The 18,462-nt window shown below is 36.3% G+C and overlaps 1 protein-coding gene across 1 annotated transcript in view; it reads right to left on the bottom strand.

Annotated features, from left to right (window-relative positions):
- Positions 1–18,462, bottom strand: part of CCDC171 (coiled-coil domain containing 171) — a 312,847-nt gene that overhangs the window by 229,119 nt on the left and 65,266 nt on the right. Inside the window, exons 7-8 of the mRNA XM_078061217.1 lie at positions 13,483–13,575; positions 8,986–9,146 (exon numbers count right to left, since the gene is read on the bottom strand). Of these exons, the coding sequence (XP_077917343.1) occupies positions 8,986–9,146; positions 13,483–13,575 (254 nt within the window). The remainder of the gene's footprint in view (positions 1–8,985; positions 9,147–13,482; positions 13,576–18,462) is intronic.

The following is an 18,462-nucleotide window of genomic DNA, read 5'->3' as shown; positions in this document are numbered from 1 at the left end:
CATCCCCGCACTTCCTACCTTCCACAAAGTGGCCTCTTCTTTCCCTCCAGTTGTGCAGTTTGTTCTGTCAGTCCTCAGATCAATTTCTTGGGTATTCAGAATGATTTGACATTTATCTAGCTGTGTTTGAGGGACCAGGCAAGCCTAAGGTCCTCCTGCTAATCCAACATCTTAGCTTCCCCCCATCCCCCACCACATGAAATTCTTTTCAAAAGATTTGCCTTCCTATTTAAATTTTGCTCAGGCTGGAATTAACTGTATTTACATTCTTGTATGGACATCTGATGAAAGGCAGCTTAGAAGTATTTCCGTTTAAAATTTGTTGTAGATAATCCACCAATGGGTAATTTTAATTCAAATTAAAGGGTTGTTACTATTTTTAATCTCAGCTCTTCCTGATGAACATAGTAGACCTGTTTCCTATGATTTTGAAGCTGTAATACAGGAGATAAAGTGATGCAATAACCAAATCTACCACTACATTCTGGCTATAATCAAATAGAGCTAATTCTTGCATGGCACATGATCTTACTCTCAATAGTCAACATTCCTTTCTCTAGGATGGAACACAGACAATTCTAGTGCCAATCGTTTTGTATATTCTCCTTTGGATCAAGGATATTCCAAAGTAGAGTACTTAAATATATATACTTCCCAGAGAGTAGAACTAAATAATAAAAATGGATTGAAGTAGAGAAAAGATAACAAATACATTCAGGAATCCCAATATATAAATAGTAGAAATTCCAAAAAAAGAGAAGGTAAAGAAAACAGAAGAGAAGAAATCAGCAAAGTAATCAATATAAGAGAATTTCCTAGAAATGAATTACTTGAGTCTTTAAAATTGAAGGAGCTGTATGAGTGCCCAACATGAATGAAAAAAAAACAATCCATGCAAGGCCCATCATCATGAAATTTCAGAACACTGGAACATAGAGAAAATTCTAGTATCCATAGAGTATGAAAATATATATACACTATTACTTTGTCATGTGTTATAATATAAGATCAGTAAACCATTTCTAGATATTTTCCCATGTTTCCAGACTTGGTGACCACTCTGTACAAGTTTCTAGTGGAAAACATGGACCACATGCAAAAGATCAGGAATCAAACAACTTTAGACTTCTTGACACTAGAACTTAATGAATACCCAAGTAAACTAGGAAAAAAGAGAAAAGATCAAATAAAGACATTTTCAGAATGCAAATTTCAAAATTTTTCATCTGATGTAGAATTTCTCAAGAAGCTACCCTAGAAGGGAGTAAGTCAAACAGGAAGGAAGGCATGAGACCAGCAACAAGAGACCCAATATAGAAGAGAAGCAGAGGGCATCCCAAGGAAGATGGTGATGGGAAGTCCTAGGGATGACAGTGGCAGGGAGCCTAAAAAACAATTCATCCAGAAAGGAGAAGGTAGAGGGAAGAGTCCAGGATGGGTGTCTCTTACAAGAAACTTAAAATGATAGAATGCTGAGGTATAGGAACATAATGAGGGATTTTTCAGTCCTGTTAAGAGAGTTTAATAGTAATTCAGTGATTGGTGCATATAAACTAATCCAATTTAAAATGAGGCAATTACTGGGGTACCTGGGTGGCTCAGTCGGTTAAGCGTCTAACTCTTGATTTTGGATCGGGTCATGATCTCAGGTTGTGAGATTTAGCCCCATGTCCAGCTCTGTGCTAGGTGTGGAGCCTGCTTAAGAGTCTCTCTCCCTCTCCCTCTGCCCCTCTCCCCTCCCTCTTTCTCCCTCTCTAAAAATAAATAAATAAATAATATATAAATAAATAATAAATAAAATAAAATGAGGCAATTACTAACTATTCATTCATTTGATAATTCAGCCAAATCTTTATTTACCGCCTCCTATGTGCCAGGCACTATTCTAGGCATTGGGAGAGAGCGATGCACAAAACAAAGTTCCTGTCCACATAAGAGGAAAGACAATAAACAACAAAGAATATAATAAGCTGTGCTAGGAAGAAAAATAAAGATGACTTACCAAGAAAAATAAGTTATAGAAAAAATACCCCAAAATAGAACCCCAAAGAAAGGAGGGGGGAGGGGAAGAATAAGTTGTGCTGTGTGGGAGAAGGATACAATAGAGATAATAAGTAAGCGGCGGGGGGTGGGGTGGGGGGCAACAGATAATATCCAGCAGTGGAAATTGAAAACATGGCAGGATATGCATGTTATTCAGAAACAGGAAGTTAAACATCAGAAGAAACAGCAATAAGAATTAAAAGCGGTTGCCTCGAGGAAGTGGAAACAGGTAGTAGAGAGCAAGGAGAATGAAACTGTTGACCTTGCAGGGCTATTTTATTTTTTAGACTATGTACAAGCTAATTTGATAAAGTCACAATTTTAATTAAAAATTATTACCACTCAGCAAATATAAAATTAAATGCCTCCATCATTTGGTGCTGGGTTCAAGCTCGAACTGGGTCCACTGAAATAGGGGGACACTCCTCGCTGTCAGCAATGTCACACACAACCCTGGAAGTCGTCGGCTCCTAGGTTTCTGGCAAAGCCCCACCAAGGGCAAGGAGTCTGCTGGGAGTATAACCAAGGTTAAAGGGAGCCCCGACTCTGAATTCCAATGGAGAAGCGCCAGAACTTGACAGGTGGAGGATTTAGGTAAGAAAACAAAGGGAGAGGAAGGAAACCTGTAGTTAAGATGCCTTCTTTCCTACTGGATTCCCATTCTATTATTTTTCTAAAAGAGCTCAACTAAGAACTTCACCACAGGCTACTTTAACAAATAACCATCTTTGGTCTTTTATCCAGAATATACACAATACTGCTAATAAATTATAATACTTTTGTTATTTTTATACGTTTGGATGATATATTTAGAAAAATAAAGAAGCTCCTAAATATTGAGTGTAATGAAATAAATAAATTGAGATTCAGTCCATTCAGTATCATATCTTTGACTAGTGCTGTTTTAAATTTAATTTAATTTTTTTTTTTTAAAGATTTTATTTATTTGACAGAGAGAGACACAGCGAGAGAGGGAACACAAGCAGGGGGAGTGGGAGAGGGGGAAGCAGGCTTCCCGCGGAGCAGGGAGCCCGATGCAGGGCTCGATCCCAGGACCCTGGGATCATGACCTGAGCCGAAGGCAGACACTTAACGACTGAGCCACCCAGGCGCCCCAAATTTAATTTAATTTTAAAATGGATTTAAAGTTACCATGAGCTCCTTCCCCCATCACTGCCCAGCAATCATTTACCACAGCTAATGAACACCTGGCATACAGAAAACTAAAATAAAAATATTATTGAAAAGCTTTAGTTTCATACTGTAACTTTGAGATGCAAAAAAAAGATTTATAACTAAGAAAATTTGATTACAGAAATACAGAACAGATGTATATCCTATCTAAAATTTTATATATAAGATACATATTTGTTAAAATAGCCTGTTACTGTTATCAAATTCTTAGCTGAAAGCGAAATAAGTCAATCAGAGAAAGACATGTATCATATGATCTCACTAATATGAGGAATTCTTAATCTCAGGAAACAAACTGAGGGTTGCTGGAGTGGTGGGGGGTGGGAGGGATGGGGGGGCTGGGTGATAGACATTGGGGAGGGTATGTGCTATGGTGAGTGCTGTGAATTGTGTAAGACTGATGAATCACAGACCTGCACCTCTGAAACAAATAATACATTATATGCTAAAAAAAAAAAAAAAAACCAGAAGATAGTAGGAAAGGAAAAATGAAGCAGGGGGAAATCGGAGGGGGAGACGAATCATGAGAGACTATGGACTCTGAGAAACAAACTGAGGGTTCTAGAGGGGAGGGGGGCGGGGGGATGGGTTAGCCCGGTGATGGGTATTAAAGAGGGTACGTACTGAATGGAGCACTGGGTGTTATACGCAAACAATGAATCATGGACAACTACATCAAAAACTAATGATGTAATGTATGGTGATTAACATAACATAATAAAATAAAATTTAAAAAATTCTTAGCTGAGATCTTTAAAATATATATATGTAAAATATATATAAATATATTTATATTTATAAAATATATGTATACATCTAAAACATATGTATACATATATATATTCCATCTAAAATAATTTCATGCAGGAAAGTTCACTGTTATGAAACTGTTGACCAAAATTATAAATCCAAACTACACACATAGCTTTTTTCTCCTGACCTAGATCCACCCGGGGAAAAAACAAGCTTAAGAAACTTAACCACGGGCAAAGTTCAGGCAGCATTTTCTCTATAACATCATTATTACCAGTTGCTAAGTTAGTTCTATCCAACAGGTAAAACAATGTCCTAGGGGTGCCTGGGTGGCTCAGTTGGTTAAGCATCCAACTCTTGGTTTCAGTTCAGGTCATAATCTCATGGTAGTGGGATCGAGTCTGGCATCGGGCTCTGTGCTCAGCGTGGAGTCTGCTTCAGATTCTCTCTCCCTCTCCCTCCTGCTCACTCTTTCTCTTTCTCTCTCTCTCTCAAATAAATAAATAAAGTAAATCTTTAAAAAAAAAAACCAGGGGGCGCCTGGGTGGCTCAGTTTGTTAAGTGTCTGCTTTTGGCTCAGGTCATGATCCTGGGGTCCTGGGATCGAGTCCCACATCGGGCTCCCTGCTCAGCGGGGAGCCTGCTTCTCCCTCTGCCTGCCGCTCCCCCTGCTTGTACTCTCTCTCTTTCTCGCTCTCAAAGAAATAAATAAAATACTTAAGACAAAAAACAACCCTACCCTAAAACTTCCTGCTCTCAGAGTTGTAAATTAAAGATATCATTTACCTTAAAGGCCTAACGGCCTAAAATCAACCAAGTTTCTTTGGAACACATTATCCAAAACTTAGAGTTAATATTTGAGAGTTTGTGACTCTAAAACGTTTTAAAATGTTTTTTAAGGAAGATTCTGAAGAAAGTCAGAAACACAAATAGAAAATGAAATAACTGAACCAATCACCCCTCATGTCGTATCATTCCTTCTAATACCACACATCATTGGAACAGAAGTAGTGGTCACAGTATATAAAGAGAAAAGGAAGATGAGATGGGGAAGAGAAGTCATAGGAACTGAGTTGCAGGAATGAATATTGGGTTTTAATTATTATTTAATTTTTATTGTTTATTATTATTAACTTTATTATTATAGCACAATTATATAGGGATAAAGAACAGATAAGGGATGTTATGTTGAAGTATTTAGGATTGTTAGCTGGTGCTTAGTTGGAATATGTAACTAATATTTAGAATTGTTAGTTGATACTTATTGGAATACAAAATATGCATAAAATTTTTCAAGCACCAAAACACAAATAATAGAAAAACAAATTTAAGGGAAAAATTTGCCTTGGGGTCTGATTAGAAAAGTACATAGGTTGGATGGGATAGACGGGTGATGGGTATTAAAGAGGGCACTTGTTGTGATGAGCACTGGGTGTTATATGTAAATGATGAATCACTGAACTCCACTCCTGAACCAATATTGAACTGTATGTCAACTAACTAGAATTTAAATAAAAAAAAAAAAGAAAGCAAAGCATACAGGTTAAAATCTTGGAGCTTGGGGCTTCTAGCTGGCTCAGTCAGTGAAGCATGCAACTCTTGATTTGGGGTCATGAGTTCGAGCCCCACGTTGTGGGTAGAGTTTATTTAGAAAAAAAAAATCTTTTTTTTTTTTTTAAGATTTTATTTATTTATTTGACAGAGAGAGACACAGAGGGAACACAAGCAGGGGAAGTGGGAGAGGGAGAAGCAGGCTCCCCGCTGAGCAGGGAGCCCGATGCGGGGCTCCATCCCAGGACCCTGGGATCATGACCTGAGCTGAAGGCAGACGCTCAACGACTGAGCCACCCAGGCGCCCCAGAAAAAAAAAATCTTAAGCTTAATTGTTAGCAGGTCCTTTAAAATTCCTCTAGTCCAACTTTTGCAGGACTCTCTTCTTCAATATCCATGTAAAGAATCAGCCACTTTCTGTTCTGAACTTCCCAAGGCAGGAGATTCACGAGGTTCCCCAAAGAAGCCAATTATTTCATTATTGAGAGCTTTAACTGTTGGGAGTACAGTCTGACTTCTAACAGTTTCACTTGTAGGTCCTAATCATCACCTCAAAGCAACAGTAAAGAAGCCTGCACTATATTCTACGTAAAGCCCCTTCAAACATATTTATATATAAATGGACAGATTCAAACAATGGTTCAAAGGAAATAAAGAGGATAAGTCTTAAGAATAACATTCACAGAATGTCATCTAAGTCATCCCAGAGGAAGCAAAAAAATTCAGTTCAGAATTACTGGTTTAGGGGCGCATGGGTGGTTTAGTCGGTTAAGCATCTGAGTTTGCCTCAGGTCATGATCTTGGGATCCTGGGATCAAGCCCGGCGTCCGGTTCCCTGCTCAGCGGGTAGTCTGCTTCTCCCTCTCCCTCTGCCCCTCTTCCTGCTTGTGCTCATGCTCTCTGTCTCTCTCAAATAAATAAAATCTTTATTAAAAAAAAGAATTACTGGTTTAAAATATTATAAGCACTACTACTAAAAGTAATCTCAGAGAATTTAAAATTTTTCAACATCAGTCTCTTTTTTTATTTAAATTCAATTAACTAACATATATTATTAGTTTCAGAGGTAGAATTCAGTGATTCATCAGTTTTACATAACACCCAGTGCTCATTACATCACGTGCCCTCCTTAATGTCCATCACCCAGTTACGCCATCCCCCCACCTCCCTCCCCTCCAGCAACCCTCAGTTTGTTTCCTATGATTAAGAGTCTCTTATGGTTTGTCTCCCTCTCTGATTTTGTCTTGTTTTCTTTTTCCCTCTCTTCCCCTATGATCCTCTGTTTTGTTTCTTAAATTCTATATATGAGTGAGATCATATGATAATTGTCTTTCTCTGATTGACTTATTTCGCTTAGCAAAATACCCTCTAGTTCCATCCATGTTGTTGCAAATGGCAAGATTCCAATCTTTTGATGGCTGAATAGTAATCCATTGTATATATATACACCACATCTTCTTTTTTTTTTTTTTTTTTTTTTTTTTTTTTTTTTTTAAGATTTTATTTATTTATTTGACAGAGAGAGACACAGCGTGAGAAGGAACACAAGCAGGGGGAGTGGCAGGCAGAGGGAGAAACAGGCTTCCCGCCGAGCAGGGAGCCCGATGCGGGGCTCGATCCCAGGACCTGGAATCATGACCTGAGCCGAAGGCAGACGCTTAACGACTGAGCCACCCAGGCGCCCCTACACCACATCTTCTTTATCCATTCATCTGTCGATGGACATGTGGGCTCTTTCCATAGTTTGGCTATTGTGGACATTGCTGCTATAAACATTGGGGTGCAGGTGTCCCTTCAGATCACTACATTTGTATCTTTGGGGTAAATACCCAGTAGTGCAATTGTGGATTGTAGAGTAGCTCTATTTTCAACTTTTTGAGGAACCTCCATACTGTTTTCCAGAGTGGCTGCACCAGCTTGCATTCCCACCAGCAGTGTAAGAGGGTTCCCCTTTCTCCATATCCTTGCCAACATCTATCATTTCTTGACTTGTTAATTTTAGCCATTCTGACTGGTGTGAGATGGTATCTCACTGTGGTTTTGATCTGTATTTCCCTGATGCCAAGTGATGTTGAGCCCTTTTTCATGTGTCTGTTGGCCATTTGGATGTCTTCTTTGCAGAAATGTCTGTTCATGTCTTCTGCCCATTTCTTGACAGGATTATTTGTTCTTTGGTTGTTAAGTATGATAAGTTCTTTATAGATTTTGGATACTAGCCCTTTATCTGATTAGACATTTGCAAGTACCTTCTCCCATTCTGTTGGTTGTCTTTTGGTTTTGTCAACTGTTTCCTTTGCTGTGCAAAAGTTTTTTATCTTGATGAAGTCCATATGGTTCATTTTTGCCTCTGTTTCCCTTGCCTTTGGAGACATGTCTAGCCAGAAGCTGCTGTAGCTGAGGTTGAAGAGGTGCTGCCTGTGTTCCCCTCTAGGATTTTGATGGATTCTTATCTCACATTTAGGTCTTTCATCCATTTTGAGTCTATCTTTCAACATCAATCTTTCAAGTCAGTCTTTCAAGTGCCATCTTTATGATTTTGCCACACCCATAATAATCACTACTATTTAATAATACTTTAATTCATTTCTTAAGTTAAATGAAGTATTTTAAGAGCAATCTTTATATTATTGTTGTAAATGGAAAACCATTATCTATTTGTCATATGCAAACTAACATTAAAAATAAATACATTAACTCTAATGCACCAACCTATTATCATGTCACGTACTAATGGTGGTATGCATTTCACCCTACCAGGAGAAATGGTTTAAAATATCTACTATAAAGTTTTTTGGAAACATATTAAAGAATTATAAACTTCTTAAAGCATCCCACAGAACATTCCAGATGAGAGCCTTTTGAACTGAAAAAGGTTAAAATCAGTAGGAGTCAAAAAGACCCTGACTACCACTTACTAGTTGTGTGTCCCCATTAAGCCTCAATTTTCACACCTGTAAAACAGGGATTAAAGGAGCAGCTACCTCATGGGGTGTTCTATAAATTGAATGAAATCACGCAATGCTAGAAAGCAAATGAGCCACAATGTATACTAACCACTGTGGTATTAGCCCCTACTACTATTATTTCTGCAGTTTGAGAAAATCTCAAACATTACCCATCTCCACACAGGCCTTTTTAGGTGGCCTAGAAATCAAGATCTTTAAAGATACTGTATTACATCAATAAATGCAAAATACATTAACATATTTACTCTCTAGGGTAACAACTGCATTTCAGAGACTACTTGGAATAGCCATGATACTTCAAAATCCAAAAAAGCATTTCCATATTTACCTATACAAAGAAGTATAGTTATGTTTTATAAAATCCTTTATCCCCAATCTAGCACAGACATTAATGAGAGCTATATCTAAAATGCTACACATTCATAGTTATGTAAGTTTCATAAATTCTTTATAAAGAATTTTACAGTAAAACACTTACAAACTCAGTTTTGCAAAGCTCTCTTGTGCGTTATGCTTTTCTCGCTCATATGCACTTTCAACTTCTTTGAATTCATTCTTGATCATTTCCAAATCTGCAACAGCTTCTGCTTGGCTGGCCTTTTCTACCTGCAAAGCACCTTCAAGGTCTCGAATCCGTAACTACCAGATGACAGAGAAGTAGTTAAAACAAGCAAGGAAATGCTAGCATGAAAGCCTAGTCAAATGGAATAGAGGACTTTATCAGCAGCAGTTTATCATTCACCCAAACACTTCTTCCTTTCTGCTTTCGTTCAAAAGGGAAAATAAACAAAAGACAGTGTATTCCCTTTCTCAACGTGTTTAACGGAAGGGAGGAAGAGTGGAAGAATAGTTAACTGTGCTATGGAAATGCCTAATCAAAGTGCCAAATTATGACCTACTATTCCATTTGGATACTTCTTTTATAAAACATAATGAAATTAGTGGTTTTGGAAAACAAAAGGGAAGCATTCTTCCCTTATGAGAAACATCATTACATTTGCATCTTTAGAAACCCATGAAAGTTAACAGATCTTTTTTATTCCTAGAGATTTTTACTGTAGAAAAGTAAAACTTTTATTACCAAATAATACTATTTGACTAAAATATTTATGAGTGTAGTTACATGATATCTAGGATTGGCTTCAAAATGATATGGGGATAGGGAGCAAGCACATGGGTGCAACAGATAAAAAACACAATTGACCTGAGGTAAATCTTTTTTGGTTTTTTTAAGATTTTATTTATTTATTTGACAGAGAGAGACATAGCGAGAGAGGGAACACAAGCAGGGGGAGTGGGAGAGGGAGAAGCAGGCCTCCTGCTGAGCACGGAGCCCAATACGGGGCTCGATCCCAGGACCCTGGGATCATGACCTGAGCCAAAAGCAGATGCTTAACGGACTGAGCCACCCAGGTGCCCCAACCTGAGGTAAATCTTGAAGTGATGGCTATGTGCAGAGTTCATTTTACCATTCCCTCTACTTTTGTATATACTTGAAACTTTACATAAAATAACACTTTGAAAAGTAGATTCCATGTAAACATCGACAGTAGAACAGATAAAGTACATTCCCATAAAAGAATAATATGCAGCTATAAAAGAAGCTGCAAAACAACTTTTGAAAAGGAAGTTCTCTCTGTGGTTCTCCATGTGGTGTTAACACAGACTGAAAAAGCAAAGTCCACATCAGTGTATGTAGTATGCTATATTTTGGGTAAACAAGTGGAAAAAGTTAAGTAGCAGGCAAGAGGGTAGAGCAAAGGGAGAGACAGGAGTGAAAGCAAGAGTTCTCGATCATTTAATATTGTTTTGATTTTTGAACTATGTGGATGTTTTACCTTTTTCAGAAAATTAAATTAAAAATAAAAAAATAGACTGCTAAGGCTCAGAAAAAGTGGGGAGTGGTAGAAAATGATTTACACTAAATAGAATATGGGCTTTAGAACCATAAAGCTCACATTTAACTTCCAGCTCTACAAATTACCTTATGAGACCTTTGGCGTATTACTAAAACTCCAAAGGCCTTAGGTTCCTCATCTGTAAACAATAAATAATAGTAATAATAATAAACAGACTATCTACAGGGTTGTTACAAAGATCTAATGAGACAATATTCATCTAATATATATTTAATATTATATTATATTTAATATTATATATGTAGTATTTATTTAATAAATATTTGGGTAAATATTTATTAAGCACTTAATATGTGCCAGGCAGTGAGCTAGTGCTCAAGATATTATACAATAATCATGAAAATAGACAGTCTTAGTTTTGAGGAGCTCCTAGTCTTTAGGAGAGGAGAGACCATGACAGAATGTGGTAAGTGCTTCCTATCACAGAAGCAGGCACAAAGGGCCATGAAATCAGAGAAAAGCTATGACCAAGTCTCCTGGGGATGGCAAAAGACAATTCGAGGTAAGAAAGATGAAATCACCAAGAAAAGGACAACATGAAAATGTTTTGTAAATTAACCTATATAAATAATAAGCACCAGAATTATTATTTGTAATTATTCAAAAATATTTTGGAATAATCAAAACATTCTTACACTAAAGTAAGGACATAGAATAGATCTGGAGATACAGCTTGGTAAATTTTCAAATTTGGTCTTTTAAACTTTATTTTTCTTTGCTATTTTGTCTAAAACCAGTGTTGACAGGTAAAATAATAAATCTAGGAAACATTTTCTTCTGTCTGCATCGCTATCTTCTTTCAGAAAATAAGCACACTCAATCACAAATGATAAATCAATCCAACTGAAAGAGAAATAGGCTTCAAATTAATAACTCTGAGTCAACTCTGATTCCTCTTTCTCATTTTTATAAGAACAAATTTAACAACAGAATACTTCAAACATACATTTAACTACAGTTTATGATAAGATGGTGATTAATTACAACTATTTAGTAGTCTCATTTGCTTTTAAACTAATCTGAAACTGAATTTAACTAGATGTACCTCATTGAAAATACTTGTCAATATTTATAGATATATGGTTCAAATATAAACTTTGGCTTTTTTTCTGAGTCATACCACGAAGTTAAATATCAAATATTAATTTTACTTTTTATTTATTTTTTTAAGATTTTATTTATTTATTTGACAGAGAGAGACACAGCAAGAGAGGGAACACAAGCAGGGGGAGTGGGAGAGGGAGAAGCAGGCTTCCTGAGGAGCGGGGAGCCCGATGCGGAGCTCGATCCCAGGACCCTGGGATCATGACCTCAGCCGAAGGCAGACACTTAAAGACTGAGCCAGCCAGGCACCCCTCAAATATTAGTTTTAAACTATATGAGTAAAAAAATACATGTAACAATATTTATTTTTGTAGCTATTAACTATATATCCCCAGGTATAAATTATAACTACAATGAAAAACTTAATTTTGAATTATACTTCTTTCATAAACTTAAAACTTTTGCCTTATTGCTTATTGATGCCATTTGGGGTGATTCAATCATTTAAAAAAAAAAAAGCTTAGGGGCACCTGGGTGTCTCAGTCGGTGAAGTGTCCGACTCTTGATCTCAGCTCTGGTCTTGATCTCGGGGTCGTGAGTTCAAGCCCCGCATTGGGCTCCAAGCGTAACTTGCACAAGTTTGCTTAAAATACAAACACACTCAAATACGTGGATCTGAGAATTTTGCAGGTAAAGGGGGCATTTCATTAAAGATAAAAGTTTTAAAAATTTTTATTATAAAATTCTTATAAGTTTAGTTGCATCCTATATTAAGACCTGTTTAAACAATAACGTAAAATTTTTGTAAGTTGTATTAATTAAAATTTAATGTAAGGGAAAAGTCTAAGTCTTGAAAAAAAAAAATCTGAATTAAATTAAGGAACTGAGGGGCGCCTGGCTCAGTCAGTAGGGCTTGTGACTCTTGATCTCAGGGTTCTGAGTTCAAGCCCCATGCTGGGTGTGGAGTCTACTTTAAAAAAAATTAAATTAAAGAACTTAGATTTCTGGAACTTTATATGAAACTTTATACACAACTTGGCCATGGGCCAGACGTGGTCCGTGGGCAGTAGTTTGCCAACTCCCAGTTGGAATGCCTTCACTTCCCTGAGAAATTACCTGTGATTCTCTAACACGTGGAGGACACTTTCCTTAGGATGCCTTCAATTAATTCCCCTCCAGATTTAATCTTTATTATGCTCTCATAGTATTTTAGTATTTTATATTTCTATCCATACATTTATCTGTATATCTATATAGATGCAGATAAATATACAGTATTTCTGATAATGGAAGTAAGTTCCAAGAGTAGTTTCTTCGCCTTTATACCTTCAGTTCTTAATACAAGTGATAAGCAATGTGCACAGGATATATACTCAATAAATGAAGGTGCATATTTTTTAAATGTTCTCAAAAAGAAATTCATCCCATGGCTGTTGATGAAAAGAACACTCTGATCAGCAAATCTTTCTATAAGAGGCCAGATGACAAATATTTTGGACTTTGCAGGCCATAATGTCTCTGTCATAACCATCCCCCTTTGCCACTGCAGCACAAAACCCCCACGGACAAGACAAAGCCTCCCTTGAACAGGCGGTGGGTGAGATACGGCCTGTGGGCTGTAGTGTGTCAAACCCTTCTCTAACAAAACCATCCTCAACTATATCCTGGTAGCAAATAGAGTAATGAGTGTCTTAATAATATGCTACCCGTTTTTTTTTTTAATTTTATTTATTTATTTATTTGAGAGAGAGAAAGCACGGGGGAGAGGCAAAGGGAGAGGGAGAGAATCCTAAGCAGACTCTCCACTGAGCTCGGAACCCGTTGCAGGGCTCGATCCCACGACCTTGAGATCATGACCTGAGCCGAAACCAAGAGTCAGGGCCTTGACTGACTGAGCCACCCAGGTGCCCCTATGCTACCCATTCTAAATGTAAACCTTACTTCTCTGAACAGAATGCTGCTTTTCCCAACTTAATAAAATCCATACAAAAAAATTTTTGTTTACGTTTTACCTGAATAATTTCAGAATTAAATTTTGATTCCAAATGTGCGGCTCTCTCTGCTTCAATATTTTCTTCTAATTTCCTCACTCTTAGAGTAGTTGCCTGAAAACAAATTAAAAGTTTAAACTTACAAACGTTGGCATTTAAAGTAGATATGGATCTTTGCAACAACAGGGATGGAGCTAGAGAGTATAATGCTAAGCAAAATCAGTCACTTACAAAAAGACAAATACCATATGATTTCACTCATATATGGAATTTAAGAAACAAAACAAAGGAACAAAGGAAAAAAGAGAGAGAGACAAGCCAAAAAACAGACTTAACTATAGAGAACAAACTGATGGTGACCAGACGGGAGGTGGGTGGGGGATGGGTGAAATAGGTGATGGGGAGTAAGAGTATACTCCATCATGATGAGCACTGAGTAGTGTATAGAACTGTTGAATCACAACATTGTACACCTGAAACTAATATAGCACTGTATGTAAACTATACTGGAATTAAAATTAAAAACTTTTAAAAAACATGAATATGGATCACACTTTAGATTACTATAGCATCGTTTTTTTCTGCTTTTGCAAGAGTGTAAAAGTCATGTTAAAAAATCATGTGAAAATCATGCTCAGGAAGAATGCTCCAGACCTTGCTTTTTTTTTCTTTTTTATTGATGTATGATCTATATATAATAAACTGCACATATTTAAAAGTGTGTAATTTGATAAGTATATATATATACACCCATGAAATCACTGCCATAATGAAGATAAGAAATACCTCTGTGACCCTTAAAAGATTCCTTATATCTCTTGGTAACTTCGTCATCCAGCCCTCACCACCCTACCCCCACCCCCAAGTAACCACTGATCTGTTTTTTGTCACTATCAATCACTTCGTATTTTCCAGAATTTCATATAAATTGAGTCATACAGCATGTACTCTTTATTGCCTGGCTTCTTTCTCCCAGCATAACTATTTTGAGATTCACCATGTGGTTGCATTTATCAATAGTTTATTCCTTTTTATTGTTAAAGAGTTCCACTGTGTTGATACACCACACCGATTTATCTGTTCACCAGTTGATGTACATTTGAGTTGTTTCCAGTTTGTGCTATTACAAATGAAACTGCTACGAGCCTTTGTGTACAAGTGTTTGCATGGGCAAACACTTTGATTTCTCGGAGGTAAAAAGCGAAGGGAAGAATGATGGGGTCATATGGTGGGTGTATGTTTAATGTTTTATGAAACTCCCAAACTTTTCCAAATTGCTTATAATTTTATACAACCTCACCAACACTTGGCATGGTCAATTTTTGCTTTTTCGTTTAGGGGGAGGAGGGGGCTTAAGACATTCAAACAGGCATGTAATGGCATTCCATTTCAGTTTCAATTTGCATTTCCCTAATGAATTGAGCATCTTCTCATATATTTATTTACCATCTGTATATCTTCTTTGGCGAAGTATCTGTTCAGATCTTTTCCCCATTTTTTAACTGGGTTGTTTGTTTTCTTATTGAGTTTTGAGTTTATATAATCTGCATGCAAGTCATTTACTGGATATGTGATTTGCAAGTATTTACTCCAAGCCTACAGCTTGTATCTTCATACTGTTAACAGTGTCTTTCACAAAGCAAAAGTTTTCATTATGATGAAGTCTACTTTATCAATTTTTAGGCAAGAGTAAACTTCTGGCCAGAATCAGAAGTCAGGAGCCTTATTTCTGAATGCCAGTTCTGTTGAGAAAATGCAAGCCTGGGAAGCACTGGATTCCTAGTCCCAAAGAGGGAACTGGTCATGACCAAAAGCCTGTTGGGGGCTGAGCAAGTAGTGCTACAGGGACCCCCACTGCAGATGTCTCAGGATAACAGTAGCAAAGCCATGCCTAGAGTCCTACCTGTCAAATAAAGATGGTTCAACAATGATGGAGTAAGGAATTACTAATTAGATTTCCTTTTCAAGTAACTTCTGGACAAGAAATAAGTTTCTATTAATTATCTTTACTTTATCATTTAGCCTAAGCTGAAGTTTTTTTTAAATACACAACTTGATTAATTGGTTTTTCCTCTTTCCTTCCACAATTTTTTTTTTTTTTTACAGAATCTCAGCAAGAAGGAGCATAAGTAAAAACTGGATAATTCACAAACAAGCCGTCTGTGAATAATAAATGACTACACTTTTTGAGCGAAGGAGATTCCTGTAATATCTTATTACAGAGTAGAGTATAAACACAAATATTCCTTCTTCTCTAGAGGCCTTTGTAGATACCTCTTGCTACTAATGGCCTTCATAATCAAGAAGCAATTTTGCTTCGGGATTCAATCACTCTGTGTTTCACAGATATGAAACTCACAAAATATTTTTTTACACTGACTTATTTGCTTTACTTAGATTTTGCAACCCTGTCAATAATATTTCTTAATGAGTTAACTCTCTTAATGAGTTACTAGAAAAGACTTTTTTCTAGAAGGCAGACAAAGCAATAAGTCCAAATGTGATCTTTTGGGTCTAAAGATAATTTAAACCCAAAACAATAAAATGATTTTTTAAGTTAGTAGAGTATAATATCTTTAAAGGTAAAATCTGACATTTATATCCTATACTACTAGAGTATTTTGAAATAACAGGCATTCCACTGAAAGACGAAACTGGTAAATATTCATAATTTAGTCTGATAGCTCAAGACTTGAGATTCAAAAAAACTGGAAATGAAAAATATAAAACTAAGGAGTTATTTATTACTTTTTTAGGTGTAGTTATAATTGGTATTGAGGTGCTTGGCTGGCTCAGTTGGTAGATTATACAACTCTTGATCTCAGGGTCATGAGTTCAAGCCCCACATTGGGTGTAGAGCTTACTTTAAAAAAGTTTAATAATTGGTATTTTTTTAAACTCCTATCTTTTTGAAATATATTCTTAAAGTGCTCATGGATGAAATTATATGATGTCTGGATTTGCTTTCAAATAATCAAGCTGGGAGTTACAAAGGAAGTTGATATTCATGAAATAATACTGGCCTTTAGTTGATCATTGTTAAAGCTGAGTGACAGGCACATGAGGCTCATTTTAGTATTCTCTCTACTTTCATGCATAATTAAAATTTTCCATATTGAAAAAATTTTTAAACGGAAACCAAAGCAAAGGAAGTATGGTGGGAAAGTATGGTGCTGGTATCATTATTTACCTAACAAAATTATATTTTGATGACAAAAAATCATTAGAATGAATTAAGCCGTTCATACCTAAGCAGAAAAAGTCAGTGGGAAGGTGGGAGTTTAAATCAATCAATTCCTACCTATATTGTTGAAATATTAAGATAATTGAAGCAAATATTCCCTTCATACTCACTACCACCTTTCTCAAAACATGTTTCACACCAAATATTAGTCCCATGGGATGTAATTAGCTATTATATGAAAAAGCAATTTCATCATTATAAGTGTGTGAAAAACACAGGATTAAAGCCAAACAATTTTACCAAAGCACTTCTCAAAAAGTTAACATGACAATCTTGAAAAGGAAGAACAAAGTTGGAAGACTCACATTTCCTGATTTCAATACAACTACAAAGCTACAGTGATCAAAACACTGTGGAACTGGCATAAGGACAGACATATAGATCCAAAGAAAAGAAGTGAGAGTCCAGAAATAAACCCATGTATCAATGGTCAATTGATTTTTGACAAGAGAACCAAGACCATTCAATGAGAAAAAATCATTTTTTCATTAAGCAGTGCTGAGACAATGAGATATATACACATGCAAAAAAATCAATTTGGATCCCTACCTCACATCATATATAAAAATGAATTAAAAAGGATCAATGGCCAAATATAAAAGCTAAAACCATAAAACTCTTAGAAGAAAACATAGAATGACCTCATGATTTGGCAACAGATTCTGAAATATGACACCAAAAGCATGAGCCACAAAAGAAAAAAAAATAGATAAATTAGACTTCATCAAAATTTTAAATTTTGAGCATCAGAGAACTTTATCAAAAAGTGAAGGCAACCTAGAGGACAGGAGAAGATAATCATGTATCTGATAAGAGTCTAGTATGCAAAATATACGAAGAACTCTTACAATAAAAAGATAAACAATTCAATTCTTTAAAAAATGAGTAGGAGAGCCTGAGTGGCTCAGTCAGTTAAGTGTCTGCTTCTCCCTCTGCCCCTCCCCTCACTCACTCAATCTCTCTCGCTCTCTCTCAAATATATAAAATATTTTTTAAAATAAAATAAATAAAAAGTAAATGAGTAAAGGGCTTAAATAGACATCTCTCCAAAGAAGATATGAAAATGGCCAGTAAGTATATGAAATGATGGCCAATGTTATTAGTTATCAGGGAAATGCACACCCAAACCACAAAGAGATATATCTTCATGCACACTAGGCTAGCTATAATTTAAAAAATGGAAAATAACAAGTACTGGCAAGGATGTAGAGAAATTGGAAACCTCATACATTACTGGTGGGAATGTAAACTGGTGCCACCACTATGGAAAACAGTTTGTCGGTTTCTTAAAAAATTAAACAGAGTTACCATATGATCCAGCATTTCCACTCCTGGATATATACTCCAGAGAAATAAAAACGTTCAAACAAAGACTTATACACAAATGTTCATATCAGCATTTTTCATAATAGCCAAAAGGTAGAAACAACCTAAATGTCCATCAACTGAACAAAATATGGTATATCCCTACAATGGAATGTTATTCAGCCAAAAAAAAAAAAAATTAAGTACCAATACATGCTATGACATAGATGAACCTTGAAAATATATGTTAAGTGAAAGAAACTAGACACAAAAGACGACATTTATATGAAATGTCCAGAACAGGCAAATCCATAGGGATAGAAAGTGTGTTAGTGGTTGCCAGCAGCTAGGGTGGGAGGGAGGAACGGGCAGTGACTGCTAACAGACATGAAGTTTCTTATTGGGGTGATGAGAATGTTCTGGAATTAGATAGTGGTAATGGTTGCACAACT

This window comes from Halichoerus grypus, chromosome 14 (genome assembly GCF_964656455.1).
Source record: "Halichoerus grypus chromosome 14, mHalGry1.hap1.1, whole genome shotgun sequence".
In the NCBI taxonomy this organism is placed as follows: domain Eukaryota; kingdom Metazoa; phylum Chordata; class Mammalia; order Carnivora; family Phocidae; genus Halichoerus; species Halichoerus grypus.
This window is presented reverse-complemented; position numbering and strand designations above follow the sequence as displayed.